Here is a 27,189-nt window from a genome sequence, read left to right on the forward strand (position 1 = left end):
GAATCAAATTGTATTAGATAACAAGTACTACATATTTATATATAGTAACATAGATTTCTATAAATATACACATATATACATTTGTATATGTATATATGTGTGTAAACAGATAGATAGTAGACTGATTACCTGCTTTTGTTTGTTTTACCTAACAGTGATCATTTCCCAATACTATTAACTGTTGTTTTGTCACATACCTTTTAAATGGTTGTATAATATTCTGTATGTGGATGTAGTATAATTAATCTAATTAGTTTTAATTTGCTTTAAGTTTAACTGTCTAATTATTCTTTTGATAATAAGTGTGATGACATTTCATTGTATCTGTGTAAATAAGTATCTTCATAGATAAATCATAGTGGATGCATAAATTATTTTCTTATGATAAATTTCTCTGAGTTAAATTGCTCAGTCACAGAAGAGGGCTTTAAAAAAGCCTATTCATTTTTATTACAACAGCCTCTGTAGAAACTCTGCAGATTTCAGCATTAGATTCAGAGGTCTATAGAATACTAAAGTTAGGTGGATTTTGACACAACCAATTGTAATGCTTATATTTAACATACGAAAAATTGCATCTGTGAATTGAAATGAGGTTCCTAAGTTTATGTAGCCAGAGAATAATAAGGACAATGAAGTACACTTCTGGACAAAAATGTTATGTTAAATGTACTGAATTATATACTGGCTCTATCTGAGTAAGTTGGGGTAAAAGGGATTGTGAATATTTTTCAAGACATAAATTTATGGTCATAGTGTTATCACAACAAGCCTATGGAGATGAACTAAGGTGGGAAAATTTCTGGCTTGGAGCAGATTGCTACCCCAATGTAAGTTAATGTAATGTAAGTTAATATCTCCCGAGGCTTCTCGGAGCACAGTTCTCAGTGTTTCAGAAGAGTTCATGGGGAGTAGAATAGTTTGTCCCTAGGAAGGATTTTAACTGCTCTAATTTAATACAAAGTGTGGTCTCTTGTAAACCCTGGGTTTTCTATAACAGTTCAATGCAGAATATCTTTATCTTTACTTCAGTTTTCGTTGACACCATTCTTACTATTTACCAACAAAGCAAGTAAAGAATATTCAGGAAGAAATAGAATGAGATTCAGGGCATAATGGGGTAAGAGAATGTTCAATCAACTCAGCATGGTATTCACAGTTGCATTTTTCAGGTGATCACTGCTCACTCATGAGAGCAGAAGAGCGATGGGAGACTGCTTTAAAGTCTGATGAAGGGTGCTCAAGATTATCCATAAATAAGAGGCATATAATTGACTGACTACCTGAGTGGATTCCCAATCATATTACATTGTATTATATTACATCTCAATGTACTGCTTATTTACTGCAACGTATCAGAAACTCTACAATGTACTTTACATATATTATTCCATGTGATCATACATATACAATAAGCAATGTACTGCTTATTTACAGCAATGTATCAGAAACTCTACAAAATACTTCACATATATTATTCCATGTGATCGTACCAGCAATGCTGTGAGGTGGTATTATTGTTCCTACTTTACAGTAAACGGAGGTTTAGAGGATGTTAAATAATTGCTCAAAGACACATTGCTGGTTAGTGGTAGAGATAGGCCTGAAATTCGAGTCTCATCTCCTTCAAAGCCATCAACCAAATTTCCATCATTGTTGAATTTACACTGTAATGCTTGACTCTAGAAATTTAAAAAATTCTGACAAAACTTGAAAAATTAATGCACTAAACCTATGTCTTTTAGAACTCAAAGTGTTCCTAGGCTTAGGCAGGCTACCTGTGGTAGAATGGAGTTAGCAAATGAACTGGGATACAGAATTAGAAGATCAACGGTTCTCTAGCTGGGAACATGGAGATATTATATATCAGTTCGGGAAGGTAGCATGATAAAGAGTCAGGAAGAAATCATTGGCATCCCATAAGGGGTTGAGAACATGGGAACAGGAGCAATGCAGACTGCGTTTTAAGTGTTCCTTGAATATGTGGACAGGATCTGTCTGCAGTTAACAGGATCCTACTCTCAACTAGGGATGAAGTACAAAGCCTCAAGTGTTAAATCATCCTAGCAGATGAGGCTAGAGTTTGTCCTAGATCAGTGCTTCTGAAATTTGAGCATACGTCAGAATCCCCTGAGGACCTGTGAAAACAGCATTTCTGATTCAGTAGATCTGGGGCAAGGCCCGAGAATGTGCTTTTCTAATAAGTTCGCAGGTAATGCTGCTGACTGTCGTCTGAGGACCACACTCAGGAGCCACTGCTCTGGAGCCACAGCCCAGACCAGCTTGCAGCTCTAAGCAGAGTGATTCCAGCTGTGAGAAATGGGATTTGTGTGGAGAGGGTCAGGCAACTCATGCCAAGACAGAATTAATTCTCTCTGAGATCCTGAATTGCATTTCATGTTATCCACAGGTTGGCAATCTGCCTCAAATAATGAAACTTGCAGAGAGAGAAGGGATATTCCCAGGCTTTTTCTTTGTCCAGTGAGCACCACGTCTTCCCTCTAGGTGGGTGACTGACCTAGCACATCACAAGCAAAGGTCCAAAAATTAAACAACATCATTTCCAATCCGTTGACTATGATAGACTTTAGCCCAAATCCACATGGGCTTTTCTGGTGCTGGCCCCCAACAATCTTACCAGGAATGAGCAGTCATTAGTGAATTTATTACACTTATCTCATTCAAATAATTTTATGATCTCAAAGTTCAAGAGAATCTGTTTTTTCTTTCTCCTATCTTTTACTTTTGAGTTTTTTCTATTTTAGAGACAAACAAAATATATTGCAAATTGATTTATATTTATTAAAGTATTGCTTTAAAAATTTAAAGTGTAATATAACCTAATGTTTAAAAAAGCCTACCTCTAAAACAATGAGCACTGACTTTTATATTACATATGTGTAGTTTTTTGCCTTCTCGTATGTTTTAGTTTTAAAATGAGAGCTTCTGTGTTTATTGCATAAGTTAAATTGCATTTCTAAGGTGTTTACAGAGAAGCAATTCTTTCACAACTGGGTCCGATTTTCAACCAGTAACATATTTTTAGACTAGAAAGGGATCTTAGAAATGAACTAGTTCAGAGGTTGGCAAACTTTCGCTGTAAAGGGCTAGATAGTAAGTATTTTAGCTTTTGCAAGCCATAGTGTCTCTATTATAATTGCTAAACTCTGTTGTTTTAGTACCAGTCATAGATAATATTTAAATGAATGAATATAGCTGTATTCCAACAAAAATTTGTTAAAACAGGTGACAGTCCAGATTTGGCACATGGGCCTTAGTATGCTGACCCTTGGTCTAGTTCATTTTTATTGATTTATGTGTCAGGAAACTAAGCCTAATGAGATAAGTGACGTGCCCAGCTCACCTAGCTAAGAAATGGTAGAGTGACGTCTAAAATTCAGGTTTGAATCCCAGTCAAATGTCTATTCTACAAATCCACTTGTTCCAGCATGGCCACCCTATGTGCTTTCTCTGCATCAGACCAGTTTATAGATCAAGGGGCTTGTTCCTCCAGCTGTCTCTGCTGCAAACACGGCAGAAAGCTAGGGACCCTAGGATGTCCTTTATGCTTTTCTAGTCAACTAGTTATAAAATATTTCATCTCTAATGACCTTCTGGAGGTTTATGTGCTTGTGAGAGAGTGAAGAAAATAGACATTTAAAACGTTGAGCTTTTTTCCACGTTCAGTAGTTTGGTGGGCTACCTCATGACATCATTCTAAGGAGGCAAAGGTTTAAGGTTTGATTTTTAAACTGACATAGAGAAAGACTGTTCCAAGGCCACAGGTGGGCACAGGCCACCCAAATGAGCATTTTTCAGATGTGTTTTGTGATCACACAGGGCTCCAGGGGAAAAGTACTGAAGATCATCCAGAGCAGGGCACTCCCCCAGAAGGAAAAAGACTCAGAGTTAATGTTCTCCAGATAAGAAACAATTCATTTTTCTCCATGAAGGTCACATTTTTTTTTTCATTGCTGATTTCCGAACAAAAACTGTCAACCAAACCTTTTTGTCTCTTGTGAACATTGCCCTTCTAGAAAATCTGCAAACTAGCAAAACACTTTGTAGCTGTCCTTCAACAGTATCTAGAATGATACTGCAGTTATCCAGGTCATCTTTGTTCTGTTTAATACACAGGACTCTTTGTTATTTCATTATGTATCATCCTATCATTTTACCTTGAGGGTTAACCATTCCTGTTATGCCATACTTGCTGTTCTTTCCCTGAATCTGTTACAAGGCAGATTGTCACTATGTTCAGTCAAATAGGAGAGTAATACTGCCTTTCAGGAAAGTGATCAAGTTGAGGCCTGGATTCATGAGACTCTTGAGGCCAAGCATTTGAAAGTTGGGAATGGTTTTGTTGGAGTTCCAAATCAGGAACCAATTCTATCTTCTTACAAATATATTTTTGAGATCTTGGGTTTGGGAGGAACAGAGGCTCTCTTGAGTCATTGTGTGTGTGTGTGTGTGTGTGTGTGTGTGTGTGTGTGTGTTGTGGAGGGAGTTGTTATGGGGATATGTGTGGTCTGAAGCACACCTGGAGATAACAGAATCTGAGCAGGGCTAGGAACCTGCGAGTGTCTTGGTCTCTTTTTCATGGTCTTCTTGGCCTTCTCATTTCATATTTGCTGCTGTCTTATTCCCTTATGACCAATTGATCAGTCTCCTCTGATTCTCTATTCCAAATTAAATAAGAGCCAGTTTTATTGCCCTTGCTAGTTAGCATTAACTCCGTTGTTAGAACCTCTTGTTAGGATGCCTAATGCATCACCAGGAAACCTTTGGATGGGCCACCCTATCACTGTTTCCCACCTCCATCCTATTGTTTTTTTGTGGCTCCTCTGCACAAAAAACAGCCTAGTGTTGCTGCCCTGAGCATGAAGGTTATTATTCAAGACATGGAGACTGGACATTCAGTTGAATAACTTCTCAAGCTTTTGTTATATATATTTTTTGCTATATTTATTTTATGTTACAGTTAATTCACATTTTTGTTGAAAAAAGTTTTAATATGCAAAACTTAAAAAAGAAAAGGAAAACTATAGTCCATCACCCACATATAAGGTATGACTATCTTGCTGATTATTTTCCAGTTTTGGTGTGTAGTTTCATATAGTTGATTAATGTGTGACTTTATATTTTTTGTTTAACATTAGAGCACAGTTTTTGCTCATGCATGTAAATATTCTTTCAAAATGATTGTAATTTGTTGCAATATATCATCGTATAAATATACTGTATATACATGACTAATGTTCAACACTTACATGGTTTCATCATTGCTTGTTAAAGTTTATCATCACATCAGATAATTTTATTAAGACAGATTCTAGAAGTTTTCTTACAGAGTCAAAAAGAATAAGATTTTTAAAGCTTTTAATATGCATTGTCAAATTGTTTTAATGAAAGTTTGCTACAGTTTTTACTTTCACCAGCAGTGTATAAGAGAGCCTGTCTTGCTATACTTTCAAAGCATTGAATGACAGCATTTAAAAATGAGTCTATGTTTAAAAAAAATAAAAAGGTGCTTTCTTTGTTTTATTCATCTCTAGTTACTTATCCTAGTGATTATTCTGCTATTGTTGCTGAAAGGAAGTAGTTGAAACCCCAGCCATGCCTATGCAGAACCACTTGCCTTTCAGTTTTGACCATGTGAGATGCTAATCCAATGAACATTGTGTCTCCTCTAGCCTTCATACACCGAATTCGACATCAGTGGCAACGTCCTCGCTCTGATCTTCAACCAAGGCATGATCTGGTAGGCCAGCTGTTGGACAGCTTATCACTTACAGAAAAGCCTCCCAGGTTATTTTTGCATAAAGCATTGAATCCTGGTGTTAGAGGAGAACACAGTCGGTGTCTAACTCCATATTTACTTTTGCGAAGTGGATGCCTGTACATAGTTTCCTTTTTTTTTTCATATCGTTAATGTCAGTCATCAAAGGTGTCTTTCTGTTTTGCGAGGCACTCCTTCATTAAGTAATGGGAGTCTGTGTTCTGGTTGGCAGATTTATTTGAAGACTATTTTTATATTTTGTGATACCAGAATCTAATATTAAAACATTAATAATTACATTACCACATGTTAAATACAAAATAAATTAACATAAGGCCTTTCTGAGAGACTGAGTTTATTTTGTTGTCACTACTAAATATATTTAAAATGTAACTTATAGCTACTTTTAAAAATAATACCTTATCAAATCCAATAGTTTATAGAGATGAAACACATGTATTAGGAAGGTCAAGTTAAAATGTGATCTTCATTTTGTAACTTGTTTAATCGGGCCATTGGCACATCAGAATTATTATTATTTTTTTAATGTGTGAAGGGTTGTCATAGCTTTTATCAAATAAAAGCATTCTCACTATAAACTTGACAGGTTAAGATGAGTCGATACAGTAGAAATCATTTTTGAGTTTAAGAACTGAATCACGGACTATGTGTCTTGGAAATCTGTCACTTCACATTTCCAGCCTATAAGCAGTTACAATAAGGCTACTTTATCCTGGGTATATGTGCCTAAGACAGTATTATGCTACCAACCATACCATTGTCCTATTCACAAGTGCAAGTATAGACTCAGTTTTTGAACAAGTTTCATATATTGTACAAATAGAGCTGTCCTGAATTATTAAACCTTTGGGTGCTGACAGACACTGGACCCCTCTGCAAATGCTAAAACTGTCTTGCTTCTGTCACACAAAGACCACCCTCAAGGGCTCCATCATCTTGCCATGGGGACTGTTAAATTCCTGTGCCTGACTAGGTAAATCAATATGGAAAAGATGTTATACAAATATCTTTTCCTCCTTTGCCAGGTAGGTTTAAAAATCTAATTTTTATCCCCTTTCCAAAGTTTCCAAGTATGACTCACATGTCCGGATTCACTAAGGAAGGAAATGTATCTTTCATTTTCCAAGTAGGGAGGAAAGTCGAGGTGGCCCGAGGAATGTCTACTGACACGGAAGTAAAGGGAGCAGCTTCTGTGGGTTCTGAGTTTTCATTTCCTGGAGTTCAACTGGCTGTCATGGCAGAAAATGGCTATATGGCTATGGGAGTAATGAGAAGCCAGTGTTCTATCAGTGGCGTTTACACAAAGTGTCATAAATCCCTCAGGCCTTGTGGTTACCATTCACGCAGACATATGCTGCACGTCAATTGTGTTCTTTCAGAGTTAAGACAACAGATTGGCCTAGAAATTTGTTTTTATTGTCAGAAAAGCTGTTATAATGGCTGTCTTGATTGGTTTCACTTGTGATTTTGCAACTATTTTAGTCCACTACTGTTCGTATTGAAATTCTTAAATATCTAACATGTTTTTCCAGTTCTCTCGTGGGCAGATCCTTTATCAAAATCTCTGCACTGTCATTTTCTGTCTATCAATTCTTCAGACAGTGGTCAAGCTTGCTTCTGGCTAGTTTGAAGAGAATATTAGAATGGGATTGTGTTTTTTGAATATACAGAGATATTCACACACTTTCCAAAGTTCCAGAAGCAAACTGACCATTATTCTATTATTCACCTTCATGTCAATGCTTGGCACAAATACTCTTTTCCTAACCCTAGGAGGGTGATGAGGGAGGGGGATGTCACGTAGAGGGAGGTGTGGGGCAGGTGTAATGTAAAATTAGTAGGCTTACTCTGCACAAAGGTCCTCACACACAATTGTTTCATTATTTTATAAAGCATGAGGATATAATGCCTGAGCTTAACCATTTTCTACAGAAACAATTAAAAAGGTACGGGGATTTTGTATTCAATTCCATTGGACTGTGACTGGAGACATTGAATTACTGCTTTAGGAATTGCTGAGTAGTGGAGGTTACTTATGCAGATGTTATTATCATCAACACTTATAGATAAAATTCATTTTGCTATGATTTGGTTGAATGCTCAGTAACCTTTATTTACACACTTATTGTTTGAAATACACATGATGGTTTCTGTGCTAATATTTTTAAATGATGAAAGCACATAATATCTTGATCATAGCAGGATATTGAGAAATGGCACAGAACACACAGTGAGAGAGAAAATGAGTTTTGGACATTGCTCCAACACAGCTTCATTGGGTACCCTCTGGCCAGGTTTATAACCTTTTTCTTCTCACCTTCTCAGTTGATCAGATGTGAATAATTTACCTGACATGTACATGTCACTGAAGTAATAAGGAGAGTTAAATAAAAGAAGCTTTCATTTTCTTTGATCTTCCTGGAAGAAAAGCATTTTATAGTGCTAAAGTATTACAATGATTTTTACTGACAGATGACGGGATCAAGCCTGGGTAAGGGACTTAGTGGGCCGAGCTGATTAGTGATTCATGAGCAAAGATAGGATGAGCATTAACATTCAGATATTATTATGCCAGGACTTATTTTTCTAGGTTATGGCTCTTGAGTTATTTGTTCAAAATGTCTTTGTGATATTTATTTTGAAATTTTGAAATTTATTTATAGATGCATGTGCAAATAATAAGCATATACCTACAAACAATGTGCATGTATATAGGTACAAATATATGTGGTTTTAGGCAAGTCTCGATTTTGAATTATGTGCAAAATTATGTTTTAGAATTGATTAGGTTATGCAGCAACGAAACAACCTCAAAATCTTAGCAGCTCATAAAAAGAACATGTTCAATGTGGGGTGGAAGAAGAGCTTTGCTCTTAGAACTTACCTTCGCTTTAGAGACCAAGACTGATGGAATAGGATCCATCTGAAACATTGCTATCACACTAGCAGAGAACGAAGAGAAGGAAAAACCACACAGGGCTTTTAAAGCTTCTACCCAGCAGTAAGGACATAATTTCTTTTCATACTTTATTGGTCAAAACAAGTGATGTCGCCACTTGATTTTTAGAAAGACTCAAAGGGTATTACATCAACAAGTATTGGTATTGGGGGATATAATCTAGTGCTTTGCAATTCTAACCCATTAGTTGGGACTATCACTTGCTTACTTGCTTACTTTTTTGGCGTTCCCTCTCTCTTGCTGTCATGTAACAAAAGTATACTGCATTGTTTTAAAATCTATCCTCCCAATAGAAAAAAATAGTTTAACTTCCTACAAAGTCTTTGTTCAATTCATTATGGTAAAATATCATTCAGATCTATTGCCTGAAATCTTGTCAACAAGACAGCCCAAATTGTGACAATATTCCACTTTTCAAAGAAATGAGTTAACTTTGGGTTGGCAAAAGTTCAATTATAGCGGAAACTAATTTCTTCATTTAAATTAAAAATGTCTCTATAATGAACCATATTTACGTTGGATTGGCTAAACAGCTATTCAGGGAGAACAAAATGCTAAACCTAGTTAGAAATGTTGCGGGCTTCATTATGGATAGAACAGTTTAAAAGACAGGGCGCCCCTTACATTTTTAAAATAAGTGCACATGTATCTTCTTTTGATTTTGAAATAACAATGCTATTTGTATTGATTTATGGTGCTAATGAATTTTCTCATCGAAGAAGAGTGAAACTTATTTTGTTGAAGTAATCAACTAAGCCATCAAGTAAAAGTGACCACACCACTTTTAGGTTCCTACCTAAAAGTAGTATTTTAAAATACTTATAAAAACTCAGATGCACAAAGCAGAGAATTCCCAAGACAAGCTAAAGAAAGAAAGTAAACAGATAAACTAAATTTAAATAAATGTGTGGAATTTTCATCTCAAAAACCTATAATCTAGTTATACATTTTCAATAAAACCCTATTTTAGGAGGCATAAATACAGCATTGCAATTGGCTTTAAAACACCATATCACCTACAAAGAGAAAATGATCAACATCAGAAAGAGAAAATTTATTTTAATTTTTTTCTTTCATTAAGCAAAAATTTTTTTCAGTTGTACAGTCATGGCCTACTGCAACCTTGACCTCCTGTCATTAAGCAAAAACTAATTATTCATTACAAAAGTGATTAATTCAAATGTACAGTTTATTTGAGTAGAAGAAGTGACTTTAAGGGTTAATTATTTTTAACAAGCTATATTTATAGATATATTAGTCAATGGTATAAGTGTTGGGGAAAGTTTATTTTAGAATTAGAAGAAAGAAGTAAAACAATTGTAAATATTGTTTACTCTGTTGTAGTTTAAATTCACTAATGACAGTAGGTTTAGTTAGTTAACAACATCCTTTCTATGAAATAATTATGATATGCAATTCCTACAATAATGAGGAAAGTGGCAAAATGTGTTTAGAAGTTGGAAATAGATAAGTGCAGTTTATTTATGAAAGGGGTTTGTGTGGTTGAAAGTGGCAGTGTATTTTCTGCCTTTGGAAAAGAAGCCTAATGTCAAATATGCAGGAGCAGTGTGACTTTGCTATGGAGTAAAGACTCAAAACTGAGCAGAGTTCTGTTTTCTTTCTAGGATGGGCTCCTTCTTTGCTCCCAGCCTCCCAGGCATCAATATCCTTCGACTCCACACATCCATGTACTTCCAGTGCTGGGCCGTTATGTGCTGCAATGTTCCCGAGGCCAGGGTCTTCAAAGCTTCCAGATCGAATAACTTCTACCTGGGCATGCTACTGCTCATCCTCTTCCTGTCCACCATGCCTGTCTTGTACATGATCGTGTCCCTCCCGCCATCTTTTGACTGTGGTCCCTTCAGGTCTCTTTTTGAAATTTGACTCAGGCATGATGTTCTTTCAGGGATGGAGGTGGGAATGGCCATTCATTGTATAAGCTATTTTTTTTTTTCCCAAACAATGGCATTTTTGGTTGGTGGAAATGAGATCCCGGCTGGGGGCAGTGGCTCACACCTATAACCCCAGCACTTTGGGAGGCTGAGGCAGGTGGATCACCTGAGGTCAGGAGTTTGAGACAAGCCTGGCCAACACAGTGAAACCCCATCTCTAACAAAAGTATATAAATTAGCCGGGTGAGATGGCCAGTGCCTGTAATGCCAGCTACTTGAGAGGCTGAGGCAGGAGATTCGCTGGAGCCCAGGAGGCGGAGGTTGCAGTGAGCTGAGATGGTGCCACTGCACTCCAGCCTGGGGGAGAAGAGCAAAATTCTGTCGAAAGAAAAGAAAAGAAAAGAAAAGAAAAGAAAAGAAAAGAAAAAAGAAAGAAAGAAAGAAGAAAGAAAGAAAGAAAGAAAGAAAGAGAAAGAAAGAAGAAAGAAAGAAGAAAGAAAGGGAGAAAGAAAGAGAGGAAAGAAAGAGAGAGAGAGGGAGGGAGGGAGGGAGGGAAGGAAGGAAAGAAAGAAAAGGAAAAAAAAAAAAAAGAAATGAGATCCTTTGGGTATTCAGGTTCAATAGGTGACGTGGAGATTCTTTGGCAAGTTCTGTCTGCTTCCTCATTTGGGAATCATAAAAGAGAAAATATTTTATACTTTTCCAGGCTCTGCCTGGGTAAAATATGTATGGTGAATCTGAGCTGTTTCCACCTTAGGGAATAGCTAAGAGCAAGGTCTGATGACACTGGTCTGGATGTGAGTTTGCCTGACTCTGGGCCGTCACATCCAGACATGGCCAGCTCTCACTACTTCTCTTGTGCATCACTACCTTAGAGAGAGAGAGAGAGAGAGAGAGAGAAAGAGAATACCCCACATTTTACCTAGGAAAGAGAATTATTACTAAATACTAATGAGCATAAAGAGGGCCACCCAATTTGTTATCCAAAATGCCACATGCTAGTGAAAAAAATTAAGGCTGTTCCACATATATATTCTCTCCCAATTATCATTCAAGTCAGGAATCAAGAGTCACAATGGCTCCTTGATCCAATTTAGAGATATACATTACATTTCTGTGTGACAGAGCTCTTTTCTTTCTATGACACATATCAGAAAACTAAGTCCCTGGCATCTGGAGGATGAGGTTTCTTTCCCTAAAGGGCCTTAGAAATGAATCTACCACAAGTTCTCCCAAGAATCTCTGCGTGTTGAGTCACTGGCCAGCATGCACTTGAACTGTTTCTCCTTTTCAGTGAAGGAAATGAGACTGTAAAAAGCCATGTGAATGATATGCATGATGCTGTAATGCCCAAATATAATTTCCCCTTTATGTTGTCAGACCCAAGTTATTTAATTAAAGTCGAAAGGTTCATTGCCAACAGACTAAGTATATAAGAGACATTTTCACTCTAACAGGAGTCTGAGTTATTGCTTTGCCGGAAAACAAGAAAATGTTTAGCCAGCTGATTGAGTTAAACTAGCTGGAGCTCTATCAACTCAGAAAACTGATGTTGAGAAGCTGTGTTAATTCCATTGTGTGTGTGTGTGTGTGTGTGTGTGTTTCCAAGTGGACTGAGACAAATAATGCAGACAGTGACATCTGGAGACTAAATATGAAATTACAGTCTTGATGGAGACATTCGTCTCAATAAATCCCTAACCAATCTCGGAGTACAAAATTCAAGAAATATGCCATTCAAAGGTTTTAGTTAATTGCAAATTATTCACACAACGGGGAAGGGGTATCTCTATGCTATTTAGATTTTCTTTTTTCATGTCAGTTTCCTCACTTTGGAGCCAAAGGATGTTTACATTGTTTATTTGTCTGGACTTAAAAGTTTGAAAGGATTGTCCTGCTATAGAAGTGAGGTGAGAATGCTTGTATTAGTGGGTGCCTCATAGCATGTCATCTTTATGAACCCTGAGTTTTAGGTGATTTGCTTAACCTTCCTGGCGAAGGTTGTCTGACTCTATCTGGATCCTGAGCAAACAGCAATTTAGGAAATATAAATTTGAACCAAGTTACTGGAGGTAACACAGTGATGGCTAGTTGCTTTCCAGTGTAGGGAAGTTTTCAGGTAAGATGGCTATAGTGCATTTATCCATTCAGTAAAGCAATGTGATGAGATATTCTAGTCTGTCTGGTTTTATAAGACCTGGCTAGAGAGGGTAAATTTTCCAAGAAATTATTCCAATAGGCTAGTAAGTGGATTTATCTTAAATAGTTGACAATTTAAAAACTATTTATTTGATATCCAGATGAAGGCAATTCTAATTGTTCTATAGCATTTCCTGACATTTGATGTTTACTCCCATCTATGTCAATAATTCTGAACAATTTATAGTTCTCTAGGTTTTTATGCACATCCCTGCTTACATTATGACAATTTTATTTTTTCATGTATTTTCATCTTACTGCAAAGATAATATGTGTTTATGCTAGAAAACCTAAACATTGTAGAAATATTTTTACATGAAAAGAAGCACGGTCCATAATCTCGAAAACCTGAAATAACAACGTTTTAGCGTTTTATATTCTGGTTTGCCTTTTACACATAATTTTTCATAACTGAGCTTGTACTAACACAAGATGTTTCTCAGCCCCTTCGCTGGACTCACAGAAGGTGCCCTGTCTACTCGGCTTGCTGTGCTTAACCCCTTGTGGGAGGAAGCATGTGGGCAAGTGAGTGCGGGATCTGGCCAGACACACCGGGCACTGACACAGGAGCAAGCTCCATGTGGGGCCTGTGGCCAGACCAGGTGTGTCACCTTGAGGAGAATGCTACGGTGCCCAAGTGAGGGTGCCTATGACCCCGAAGCCCCAGAGGCAGTGTTATAATTCTTCCTGAGTTCCACCATCCTCAGCCTGATGGATGGCAGTGTGTTAGCAGCTCAGTTGGCTCCTTGCCTCGTCACGTGGGGCAGCTGCCCTCCACCATAGAAGGCAAAGGGCCAGTGTGACAACCTTTCCTGGGTACCCACATTCGGTGGGCCCTGAGCTCTTGTCCAGCGTCCAAGAAGAATGAGGTCACATGGATTATTGAACAATGGTGAAGGTGGAGAATTTTATTGAGTAATGAAATTGGCTTTCAGCAGAGAGGGGAGTTGGAGAGGGGCCAGGAAGGGCAGGTCCTCTCCCACAAAATCAGGTTGTCTCTTCCCTAAAGTCAGGCTGTCTCTACCCTCTACCAACCAACTGAGTCTGTGGTCTTTATAGGCACAAGATGGACAGTGTGTACTGATTGGTTTGTGAGTATGCAAAAAAGGTTAAAGTGAAGATATCACTCAAAGGTAGACATGACAGTGTAGAAAACCAATTAGGAAAGGGCAGGTATATGTGAAATAGGTGAAGGGTGGGGATGAATCAGAGGAAAGTGTACGAAACAGGCAGACAAGTTCTCCATCCGGTCTGAGGATTTAACTTGGAGTTTGGCTTTCAGGCTTTAAACTGTCTTTGGCTTGGAGGTGGCATTTCACCAGGTATCTGCCCCTACCTGCCTAGGCATTTGGCTGCCTTCTATTGCTATCAGTATACGAGGTGCAGGTTTTTAGTATTAAAAGTTAAAATTATATTGTGACGCTGCTATTATATTGCTCATTTGCAATCGTGCTTTATGCATCTATTTTTCTTAGTAGTTTAGCTGACTTCTAGAGATTGGGGATAGAGCATTTCCATCTCTGTGGCTCTAGACACAGTAAAGTGCTGGTCAATAATTTGAATGAAAGAATGAATAATGACTGCTTATTGTGCACTAAGCACTAGAGGAGATGCAGGGGTAAGTCCATGCTTCTGGTCCTGTGGCACTTATCACCCAGCTGGGAAAACAGACCTCTTCATAAGTTGTTCTAATCTAGAGTGGTGCTATGCCTACAGCAGGACTATGGGTAGACACAGACAACTGGAAAAATAATTCTGAGAATATTGTGTAATAGCACACTTTGGCTAACCTGGCAGGAGAAGGCATTGCCAGGGGTTTGTAGATGCTTCCATAATTTGTATGTAATTAAGGTATCTGGACTCCTTGCTTTGGTGAAAGGCCTGACCTGAAAAAGGTACACAAGAATCCCCAGGGACCTAGTAACTTTGCTTTGGGTCACACTAGATGCTGAGAAGGCCTTTGTGGGTAGGGATAATTTCATAAAATTTGAATCCCCCACTCTAACCACATTCATCAGCTATGACCTGAGATGCTGGAGAAGGGAGGATAGATGGTCTTATCTTTTTTGGTACTTTTAATTTATCTGCTTATCCTGTATTCCATCTGGCTGGGGCTGTGTTGAGGGGTATGAACAATTAGAATGGAATGGTGAAAAGTAAAACTTTTTGGAATAGAGAGTTATAATCTTATATTGCTTGTAAGCTTCATTCCCTCTTATGTATCATAAGTGTTGAAAATTAGTGTGTAGATCTTTAATTTGTGAAGCAAACCTTGTACCTCTGTAGTGCAACGACTACTGACAAAATACTTGGAGTCGCTCTGTCTGCTGGAAGATAGTATTGGTTAGACTGGGAGAAAAAAAACATAATCTGGGACTTGTGTGTCATTGTTATTTAGTAGTTGAAAATGCTTAAAGATTAAAATACAAAAGCAAAACTAAACATTATGTTAAATGTTGCACCAACATTTATTCTGATGATGCGTACAATTTGGTGAAACCCAACCCAAATCTCTTCTGAAAATTACATCTTTTCATAGTAAAATCAGTATGCATATACAGAGAAAATAATGGTGTAATGAATATTATGAATATTATGATACAATTCTAGCTATTCCTTAGTAAGTCAAGACATCCTGTTCTCATTTTTCTAGTTTATAGGAGCTGGTACTTGCCTTCATGGATCTGAGCAGTAGAGCTAAGCTGGTATTCATTAGGGCCTGTCCAAGAGAAGAAACTGAGAGGGAAAGAACCCATGATTCTTTCATGTGGTTACCTTACCTATTAACATATCTGATGAAGGAAGTCTGGTGGAAAATAAGATGGAAGCTATTGCATGGAAAGAGATATTGGATTATATGTGGATTTTATTCCACTGTTCTCATTTCCAAGGCTAATTAAAAATTGAGTGCACTGTTTACTTAGCTCAGAGAGAGTGTACTCCTACAAGAGCAGCTGACTGAGAGGCAGACTTATAAGCTATTTACAAAATATATTTCAATCAAAATCTTAGAAATGTAGTTTTTAAAAAATCTTCTCCCAAAAAGATGAAATGTGGGTAGGGATAATTTCATAAAATTTGAATCCCCCACTCTAACCACATTCATCAGCTATGACTTGAGGTGCTGGAGAAGGAAGGATAGATGGTCTTATCTTTTTTTTTTTTTTCCTAACTGCTTTGACTGTATGTTTATATTGGGATCATATTTATTGCATCTTACCCATATATTGACTACATGAGGTCAAAGTGTCAGCAGTTGTAGCTAAACATCAGATTCCTAACCTGAAAGAGGACCTAAGCAGTAATTGAGAAAGATTTCCAGTTTTCTTGCTTTAACCATGGTTTTTCCATATCTTCTTGATAAACTTCTCTCCCCCTTTTTAATTCCCCCAGTGGCAAAAATAGAATGTTTGAAGTCATTGGAGAGACGCTAGAACATGATTTCCCAAGCTGGATGGCGAAGATCTTGAGACAGCTTTCGAACCCTGGGCTGGTCATTGCTGTCATTTTGGTGATGGTGTATGTGCTTTCCCTCCTCACAGAAAGAGCCTTTGTGATGTTCTTCCTGGCCGCTTTTACATTTCAGCTTTTTCAGCTCTCTCACTCTCCCTAAGGGTTGTGCTGTAACCTATCCAAATTCAACACTGATTACATGGTGATGAGAGGCTAAAATTCATGAGCCATATTCTGATCCTATTGGATGTAATTCACAGCCATCTGCATCTGTCTCTGCTTCCCCAGGATTATAAGATTTGTTCCCAAGTAACCACAATAATTATCCGTAAACAGCTAAAGCAAGGAAAACATAAATGCTAAATGCTAAATCTAATCGGAACGTTGAGCTTCCCCCCAACAGCCCGGCCTCCACCTCTTGTTCCATAAAGCAGATGGCTGTGAATATACAGAAATAATGAGCCTTTAAGTTAATATTCCCCTTGGGGGCCCTATAGACTATATTTTAGGGTCAAGGGCTTAAAGGGTCTTAAAAATTTCCCTGTCCTTGTTGTTAGAAGGCCATCAATAACAGTATGTTCACGATAATAGAATCAGACGACCAGAGCATCTTGGGAAGTTTCTGTAGTCTATCCCTTCAAAGTCAGAAGTGATTTCCAAAGGGGAACTTGTCAGATGACTTTTGTTTTCATATAACTTTCATTGGCTTCTGACTCTTGGCCACCACAGATAAACTTATATTCTAAGTAAAAGTATAGACTTGCTGTGGAAGAGCCAAAAGCAGCATCCATCTCTTCCTTTCAGTCCCTGAGTGCCTCCTACATAGAATGCCTGGAGCTGCCACCACTCAGTCAGGGGGTAAATATTAAACAACCCCAGGAACACTTTAAGAACAAAGTTGATGCAAAGGATTTGGTTCATTTAAATAAAGGTAAAACGAGGAAATCTCAGGGAGAAAACTCCCAGTGGTTTGCAGTAAATGAACAGGGATTCTGACCTAGTTATTGTCATGATAACAAGCCACATAAAGTAGTGAGGGCAGGTTTATCTTCTTCAATTTGATAACCTAAGAACTTGATTTACAGAAAGAAAGTGATTTTCTCTAGGCAAGAGAGAGTAAAATGGTCACAGAAGGACCTAAAGCAGATTCTTTGACAGTAAATCCAGTGCTCACTTCTTTATACCACGAGGCTTTCTGTGAGGGAGAGCTAATAACCTGTAGGGATAATTAAACAGTAAATCAGATTACCATTATATATTACATAACCTTGATAATAGAGTGCTATTAAGAATCTGATAGTAAATCTCTGGCACAGATGCATTAGAAAATGACCTACTGAATGCAGCATGTTTCACCAGATGGCCTTTGAAACGATTTTCTTTCTCTACATGTCCATGATACAGTGGCTTCTGAGAGCATGGTAATCAGTATCCTGTGGCCTTTGAGAGTCAAGGCCTTTTAGTGGTATGAGTGAGGTATTGTGTAAAACACACGCACACAGACACACACACACACACAATGTAAATGTCAGATTTTGTTACCATATTCTTAATTTATTAAGAGACATGTTTATTTTTAAGTGAAGGAGTGGCATTGTTCAAATGCCTTAATCCAAAGATCTAGCAATCGGTCCTAAGAGTGTTTAAAAGGAATTAACACTGCCTTTGTTTCAGGTACTATTTACACACTGACTCGTTTAATTCCCATAACAGCCTTGAGAAGTTGGCTTCATTAATCATACTATCAATAACACATTGAAGTTCTGCCCCAACTCAAGTGACTAATAAGGGGAATTTAAACTCATGTCTTCTCCTTCACACTAATTTTCTACACTCACTTGCAGCACCAAACAGGGATCAGAATCTGGGAATTTCAGATGGGCTGAAAGCTACTTGTCTGAGATGGTATAGACCCAGGGTCAGCACACTTTTCCTAATTAGAGGGCCAGAGGCAAATTAGGCCAAGAGGCAAAATTGAGGATATTGATTAAGTAATTACTCATATAACCATTAAAAAAACCGGAAAAACCATTCTTAATTCATGGGCCATACAAAGCAGTCTGGCAGTCATCTTCGGCCTGCATGACCTAGTTTGCTTTGATCTGGACAGCCTGGAGGAAAGCTGGCCCTATGCACGTGTCAAATAGATATACTGAAAGGTTGATTGTGGCTCTGAGGTTCTGATTTAAAACCCAGATTTTAGCTTATTACTGATTAGATTTTTTCAAATTCTGAGATCTCTTCTTCTACTTTATGAGGCCCATACAATTGGCTTAGCTTTTTATTAGAGAACTGTACTAGTATTTTGAATTTCTCCCAATGGATTTTATTAAATCAAGCTGGATGGCTTTTGGGTATCTAAGCAGAGTTCAGGTTAGTTCTCTGCAGGCAGTTTCATTCCTTTGGAGACTAGAAAAAGATGTGTGAGGAATACTTATTTAATGTGCATTACAAGGCAGAAAATCATGGTGGATAAATAGAGAATTCCAGAACTTGAAAGGACTGGAGAAATCTTTGAGTTCATCCTCTGAATCCAGGAACTTTTCTAAGAAAATCCTTATAATACACCACACACATACACACACACACACACACACATTTATTGAGTACCTATTTCATGCCAGATTTGCCCTGCATGCATTTATGTACGTAATTTTAGTTAAACTCCCATCACTCATGTAAGAGATAAACTCAGCCAAACCATGTCAATAATTGTGTTGCTAGCACCAGAGGCTCATAAAGGATATTGTCTTTCATTTTGGGGAGTAGAGGAAATGTGTTCAATATCCAGTTATTTGCAGCAAAGAGTGATATAAGTTACCTTTTTTACTGCATTTTTTCTTTGTTTGTTTGTTCGTTTTACCTTAAGTGAAGATAAGCATATTTATTTTTAACAGAATTGTCTGGCTAGAATTTGCCCTTTCTAGAATGTAAATGTCATTTAAAATCCAAGAATATTCCTTTATACAACATTTTCTTTTTGAGGGAGAAAGAAATGCAAACAATACATTCTACCGAAAAAAATTCCATGTTCATTATCTATGCCTATGAGGATTATATTCTTAGCTGCAAAGGCCAAAGGATGAAATTTAAGGCAGAAAGTCGTTTTCCTTTTTGTTCGACATATTCCCTAAGCTGCAGTAGGTTTTCCATTCTCTGGGATGTCATTGCCATCCATTTAAAATGCTACTTTCAATTACGATTTAAACTGATGTTAATACATTTCCAGGAAAAAGCTAATATTAGGCAGTGTGAAATAGCAGACAGAGCAGGCTGTGGATCAGGAGCCTTAGGCCCCAACTTGCCAACTTCACCCCAGCTTCAACCCTATGTCATCCTGAGTGTATCTTTTTACCTCTCTGAACCTCAGCTTTTATCTGTAGGACAAGAGATTTAGAGTAGAAAATAGCTGAATGTTCATTCCCATGCTGATATTTCATAATTTACTTAATATAAATTTAAGAAGTATCTTGGGGAACTGACATATACCCTAAATTGTATTTTTTTCTTTTTAATTTAGTTTGACCATCTATTATCTCAATGCTACTGCCAAGGGCCAGAAGGCAGCAAATCTGGATCTAAAAAAGAAGATGAAAATGGTAAGATACAATTTATTTCATAGAAATATTATCTTTATTAATGTCAGGCAGTGGAAAACACTGAGAAATCTAATTTTTTTCCCTTATATTTTATTGTGTAGCAAGCTTTGGAGAACAAAATGCGAAACAAGAAAATGGCAGCTGCACGAGCAGGTTGGAGATATGTTTACGTTTGTAATTTTTCTTTTTCTTTTTTTTTTTTTTTTTTGGCTTTTTCTCCATTGGATGGTGAGTGGCATTATTGCCATGAGCAAGTCATTCCACAATCCTTGCCTTCCACTTTTTAGCCCTTCTTAGGCATCACATTCAGGGAATTTGGTTGCTTTCTGTTGGGAGGGAGAAAAGAGAAATGAAAATGTGGGTGTGTAAACTTGGCAGTAGTGATTTTTAAAAGTGACCTTAAAAATGCGCAGAAAATGAAGAAATCCCCCATATAGTCATATACAAACAGCAGACACAAATGCAGATGCTCTCCTGCCCATGTTGACTATTTTCATACGTGGAAGGATTTGGCGAGAAGATCCCAAGAGAGTCCTCTGGGCTTTCCACCACTGATTGCCAGAAGCCCTTTCTAATCCATTAAACTTTCTTTTTTGAAAAACCTCTTTAATTTTTAAAATACTAGAGTAAAGCCAACTTCTAGTTGCCAAAATTAATAATATGCTTTGAGTTCCCCATGGAAAGGTGATACCTAAGAACTTTAGTGAAAACCTTTTCCAACTTTTTCCTCACTCCTGACTTTAAAACTCTTTATATTAGTAGGACTGTGTCCCCACTGTAAGTAATAAAACACTCAAATTGGTTTAATTAAGAAATAGCAATTTATTTGACCATACAAATATAGGGAAATGGTTTTTTTTTTTTTTTTTTTTTTTTTTTGAGACCTGATCTGGCTCTGTGGCCCAGGCTTGAGGGCAGTGGTATGTTCTCAGCTCATTGCAGCTCCAACTTCCCAGGCTGAAGTGATCCTTCCTCCTCAGCCTCCTGAGTAGTGGGTGACTACAGGTGCACACCACCACGGCTGGCTAATTTTTCATTTTTTTGTAGAAGTGAGGTCTTGCTAAGTTACCCAGGCTGCTCTCAAACCCTTGGGCTCAAGTGATCTTCTCTTTTTGGCCTCCCAAAGTGTTAGGATTACAGGCATGAGCCACTGTGGCCAGTCTTCAGTATTGCGGGATCTGGCCAGCAGCCCACAATGCAATGGGGCTCTCTTTGTTCCCAGACAGATCGGCAGGTCGAGAAATAATAGACACACACAAGATAGTGAAAGCTGGGTCCAGAGGGGTCACCACCTTCTGGTCCCACAGTGCCAACAATACACTGGATATACCAGCATTTATTATTAAGTTTAGTGAGGGTGGGGGTAGGTTACTGAGGGATTTAGGGTCATTTGATTATGAGGTGAGATGGTCACATGGGGATGAAGTAATTCTTTAACAAAACATCTGTATGCGGAAGTACAGTATACAGAGGTAAGAATTTACAATATAGTGTGTGCATCAGTAATTTCTAACAGAGCCTTAAAACAGAAACACAGTCTTTCCATAACCTATGATTAGCAAGATATTAATCAGCAGTAACAGTTGCAGCAAAAGCTGGTTACAAATAATCCATAGAAATAGGATGTGAAGCTAGACAACTGGTTAGACCATAAATTCTCAGAAGGGAGTATACCTTAACCCTAAAGAGGCCTAGAAGAGCCGTGGCAAGATGAGGGCGTTCGTAGCCCTATCTTATCCATATCGACAAGTGCCCACCAGCCTGTGTCCATTTATAGGCTCTCCACAAGGGTCACATTCCATTCCCAGAGCTATGAACATCTGCTTTTCTGGGATAGGAATCTTGGTGATGTGAAACCTCCCTGACTGCACATCCATTCATAGGCTCTCTGCAATGGGAAACACATCACATGCTGTGTGTCCAACCTGGCATTGTCTTTACACAATCCTGCATGCAATTTTGTATTTACAATAATCAGGAACATTTCATCTTTTATTCCGTAGCAATAGTTTCAAGGAGTCTCCCTACATCTCCCCCTTTTCTCTGATTTAAATGAACCATAGCAATCATAGCTTGGTGCTGATTATGATTGGATTGAAGAATGTTTTTTCCAATTTTACACATGAACAATAAGCCAATAGCACAAATTATACACAGAACAAAATTAATGATAGTAGATCCTCCCAAAGATTTTACCCATTGAATTGGGTTGAGATTAGATAACCCCTTAGAGATACCCTCTAAAACTTCAACACTGGGTAAAGCAGTTAAGTGTGCTTGAGAGGCCTCAAAAATCCGTTCTTTTAGCTTGCTCATGTCTAAACTTAGATTATCTTCACTTCCTTGTAAATGGTGTTTTACTGATTCCCAATTGTGAACAGACTCATTATACTGAGACAGAATTATACAAAAATCAGAAGTATTCCAATCACATTGCATTTGTAATCTATATTCTAAACTCATAATTCTATCTCCCATCCATGTAACAGTTTGTCTTAGATCATTAATTTGATTGACCAATTTTTGATCAATACTTGACTGAGAATTCCACATCCGAGTAGAATTGTTTTTTTGCCATTTATCCACAAAATGAGCAGTTTGAGTAGATTGATGTAACTACATTATAGTTAATAATTTTAATAGATAATTAACTATATATTAACTACAATGTAGTTACATCAGTGTAACTCCAGCAGTAGCAGCAGTCACAGTAACAACAATCAAGCCCATTATTACTGCAATTAATGTAAAAATAAATCATTTACTCCTTTTAAGAATTTTCTGTAGAATGTTATTAATAACTTGGATAGAAGGGGAAGATTCCCAAGGCTTATGTAAGGCTATGGGGAGCCAAATACCTTCTCTGGCTCTGACATAGTAATATCTACTATGATATTGATTAAAGGATGAGTCAATACAAGTATACAAGTAACAATTCACACAGGTAATTATGTTGGTTTTTGAACTAATATGCATCTTTCCTACTAATAACATATATGGTGGTTTAACACAACTTTTAAGTGGTATAGTTTTGTTGGATTCCATATAGATAGTGTATATATTTTGGGATGATATTCTTTTTTGTGAATGTGGGGTAGGGGGAATAGGTTGCATGAGAGGTGGTGAGGGGACATTGACAACAGGGGGGTATGAGTCCTCATAATCTTTACTGTCCCATCTTTGAATTGACCTTTTGATGATTGCCATAGTGATATTTTTGGCTGTGTGGAAACAGTAGTGTAAATCAATCCGTTGTCTTAGTTTTTGAGGTGACAAGGTGGATTTACTTATAACACTTTCTCCAGCCCAAACTCTCGTACCAGCCATAGCTATGGTCAACCTCCATAATTCTGAATGTTCAGGTCCTAAGTGGGGAACAACGAGCCTTGGATTTGGAGGGGCAACCCCTGCCCTTTCCACTTAAAAGGAAAAAAGGAGTTAAATCTCCCATATAATAGGGGAGGGTTGTCACTACTTTTTTGGTAAGTAATGTCTTAGAGAAAATGTTGACAATCTCTGTGACCCTGAGAGCAATCATTAGTAATATGACCTTTAGGAGCCCAATCAGCAATGGTTTAGAGAGAATTAGATAACACAGTTCCTTCTGAACTAACGCAATCCTTCCATATTAATTTGTCAGCATTTGAAGAGAAGTTGAGAGGACATGCAGGTCCTAAAGACTTATATTGGGATGTGTGAATATAATAAGTGATTCCTGTTTTGATCTGCCTTAGAGGTTTTAATGAGAGCCCTGATTCCAAGTGTCCTAAAGGAGGCACAGAGTGACCAGAGGGTAGTGTGACCACCCAAGTTTGAATATCTAATGAGAGACATCCATTAGTGGGTCCTAGGCACAAAGGTGGATACCTAAAACCTAAAGTGATGTTGAAAGGGGCTCCTTCTTCTGAAGGTTGGGCAGGACAATGATCATCTACAGAACCAGGCATCCAAATACTATTTTTTTAGTTGATTTTTACATATTTATCTCTAAATTACCTGATTTTGTTGTAATTTCTTGACTTTTTAGTTTTAAGTATTATCTATTAAAATTATTAACTACAATGGATATAATAATTTTAATAGATAATACTTAAACATTTTTTATACTCTTGCCCCAGTCTCTCTATGCATTCTACCTATGTAGTTATATTATTATTTTCGTTAGGCCAGTATACATGATTATAGTCACACAGTCTTCACAGTTGAGCCAAGTAGTAAACTGTGATACTTGTGCATACCTTAAAATTTTCTCAGGATTCATAAGTCATCATTTCTCTTTTTAAACATTTTCTTTTTTTATATATATTTGTCAGTGATTCATTTAATTTCCAAATCTCTGCTATTTATTGAATTATACTCTCAATATATTCAGACATATTGGGTTACCTATCCATTTCATTTGCTTGGAGAAATCTTTCCCAGAATCTTCTGAACTTCTGCAATTTCAACTGGTGTGTGTCTGGGATATAGCTATTATCCTTTAATTTTTCTTCACTGTCATTCAGCAGGATGAATGTCACTCAGAAGGATGAATGACACTTTATCCTGTTTTGGATATCGTGTTTTCCATTTTCTCCAACTTCCTCTCTTTCGATTTGCTCATATTTTGCACATAAGAAAGGGTATGTGAGAGGCAAATTTTCTGAGACCATGCATATCTGAAATTGCTCTTCTCTCACTCTCCCTTTTGACTGATAGTGTGGGTGTCAAAAAATACTCATCTAATTATATTAGAAATAATATCCCTTCAAAATAATATTTTTTCAGAGGTTTCCCATTGCCTTTTAGATTCCACACTTGCTCTTGAGAAGTTTAAAGTCATTGTGATTCTTAGTCTTTCTTGAACAGCTTGTATTTTTGATTATCTGTTTGGTTTTCCAATCTGAAAAGTTCTAGGGTCTCCTTATCTGCATGTTCAGAATTTCATGATGGTGTGTCTTGCATGGATCTATTTTTATTCCTTGTGTACGAATCAATGGATTCTTTTGCTCTTTGGTTGAAGGGAATTTTCTTGAATTGTTTACCAATTCTTTCCATCCATTTTCTGTTTTTTTTTTTTTTTTTTTTTTTTTTTGCATGTGGAATTTCTAATTTATTTTTCATCCTTAAATTCCCTTTGTCTCTTTGCTTTACCCATGAACATTTCCTTATCTTTAAATTTTAACATTTATCTCGGCCTTTTTGCTTTTGCTATCATAATTTTAGTTTCCGCAATCTATTTTGTTCTTTAATTCTTCTTTTTTAAACAGCATGCTGTTCTTATTTAATGACTGTAATGGCTTGTTTTGTCTTTATGAGAATATTAATAACTCTTTTGATGTTTCTTTGCCTTTTATAGTCTGTTTTCTCTAAGCTGTTTTGTCCTTTCTTTTTCCCCTGCTTGGTGATCCCCTGCTTTGTGACCCTCAGCTCATATTTCAGGGTAGGATGCAAAGGTGGATTTTGAAGCTCTAAGCACATGGATGGAGCTTGTGGGCAGATCCTCATGGGAGGACTCTGCCTGGGCTGCTGCTAAACCCCAATGTCAGTATTTTTAGGCTTTTTCTCTTAGGCTGATTAGATTCCTCAGAAAAATTACTTCCGAACTCCTGCCCAGAGAGTAAAGATTTGCTTGGCAAACCTGTAGCACCTGAGTGGGAAAGATGACACCGGTGGGGCTCAGCTTTCAGCCTACAAATGCTCACTTTGCCCTCTATTTTTACTGCAGCACTCCTTCTGGTCTTCTAGCCCGGAAGCATCTCTGTTTTACTCTTTTTAGAAAAAATTGTTCCTGTCTTCTGCCAGATTAAAGGCGGTGGGGAGTGGGGAGCAATGATTCATTTGTACCGAGTGAAGCCCATCTCAGGCTCTAACTGCTGCTGCTTCATTTTTTAATAACCCCCACCCCTTCGCCCCACCAAGCTTGACTGCTTCTTAAATAGACAGCTAAAACGTCCTCTTTGTATTGGTTCCTTACTTCCAGAGGTACCTGTTGCTACAAATTACTGAACATTTTGGAGATTTTATGTGTAAATTATGTTGCTTACTGTCTTTTTCCTCCCCTGGCTTAGCTTTTCAGTTTGTTAGAATTGATAAGTCACTATCATTAATCTGTCTGCTTTCCAGCTTCTAAAATTTCATCATTGTTGTCTCTTCCCCTATTCTCCCCCTCCTTGTAGGTTTACGCAACCTTCTCCATCCTCCTCCCCAACCCCCCAAAAATTTCTTGACTGTCTTGTTTGTGAAAGAGTGAAAGTTCAATTCAATGTATTTACCTCCGCAGTTTAGGCAAACCTTTGTATTTCCTACACTGGGAGAGCAATGGTTTTATCTCCATCTTCACTCTGTTCATCCCACAGTGCTTACCTGGGGTATTGTTTTGAAATAGAGTCTGGGATGGAGTCTACCTTAGTGAGAATTGATTAGAATTTTCTAGTCTTTGCAGAAGATGAGGTGGTTGAAGCACATACATCACATATACCAGCAATGCTTTTGTATAATTTAACATCATCAAATTAGTGCTTAAGAATGGAAAATTCTGACTTATAAGATCTAAATTCTAATTAAAGCTTATTGTTATCTTTATTATTTTAAATGATAATATAATGCTATAGCATACTATTCATCTGATATTTTTCCATAGCGTGTATGGCCACCCAGTAATCATCTACTGAATATCTACTGAAAAATGAGGAACTCTTTTATTGGAAAAATATAAAAGGAATGCATTTATCTATTCATCACATAAGCAATAATGTATAAATGTTACCAAAAAAAGTAGTACATTCATTCTCCCTTGTTTAGAATTTGTGAAGCCTTTGCAAACTAAGAAACATGGAAAAAATTTTGAACATTAAAATGCTAAATATTATGGGAAAATGAATACATTTGGACAATACAGATTTCTGGCCACCTTGTTCAGAACCATTAAGCACACTGAAAGCTACATTTTTATTTGCCTTCTCTTCATCTTCTCTCTCTCTCTCTCCCTGTTTTACTTTTTTGTGAACAGCTGCAGCTGCTGGTGGCCAGTAGTAAGTATCCTGAGAGTCCAGAAAAGGTACACTTTGCCTTGCTGTTTAAAAGTAATGCAATATGTGAAGGCCCAGAGAACAAGCACTGTGGAGCTGCTATTTTCCCGTTCTACCCCTGATGGATTTTCAAGGTCATGCTGGCCAATCAAGGCATCATCAATCCTACCTGAGCAACAAGAATCTTCACCTTATTCCAAGTCAGGAACTGTTTCTGCATAGCCACTCTCTCCCCTGCTTCATTTCGTGACTTTAAAAAAAAAAAAAAAAAAAAAAA

General features: G+C 37.5%; 1 protein-coding gene across 1 annotated transcript in view; it reads left to right on the forward strand.

Moving 5' to 3' along the window:
- TMC1 (transmembrane channel like 1) overlaps positions 1 to 26,916 on the forward strand; it is a 180,833-nt gene extending 153,917 nt beyond the window's left edge. Inside the window, exons 16-21 of the mRNA XM_023213110.1 lie at positions 5,694 to 5,761; positions 10,385 to 10,624; positions 16,244 to 16,369; positions 19,824 to 19,902; positions 20,004 to 20,055; positions 26,894 to 26,916. Of these exons, the coding sequence (XP_023068878.1) occupies positions 5,694 to 5,761; positions 10,385 to 10,624; positions 16,244 to 16,369; positions 19,824 to 19,902; positions 20,004 to 20,055; positions 26,894 to 26,916 (588 nt within the window). The remainder of the gene's footprint in view (positions 1 to 5,693; positions 5,762 to 10,384; positions 10,625 to 16,243; positions 16,370 to 19,823; positions 19,903 to 20,003; positions 20,056 to 26,893) is intronic.
- The last annotated feature ends 273 nt before the right edge of the window (positions 26,917 to 27,189 follow it).

This window comes from Piliocolobus tephrosceles, chromosome 14 (genome assembly GCF_002776525.5).
Source record: "Piliocolobus tephrosceles isolate RC106 chromosome 14, ASM277652v3, whole genome shotgun sequence".
NCBI classification, from domain to species: domain Eukaryota; kingdom Metazoa; phylum Chordata; class Mammalia; order Primates; family Cercopithecidae; genus Piliocolobus; species Piliocolobus tephrosceles.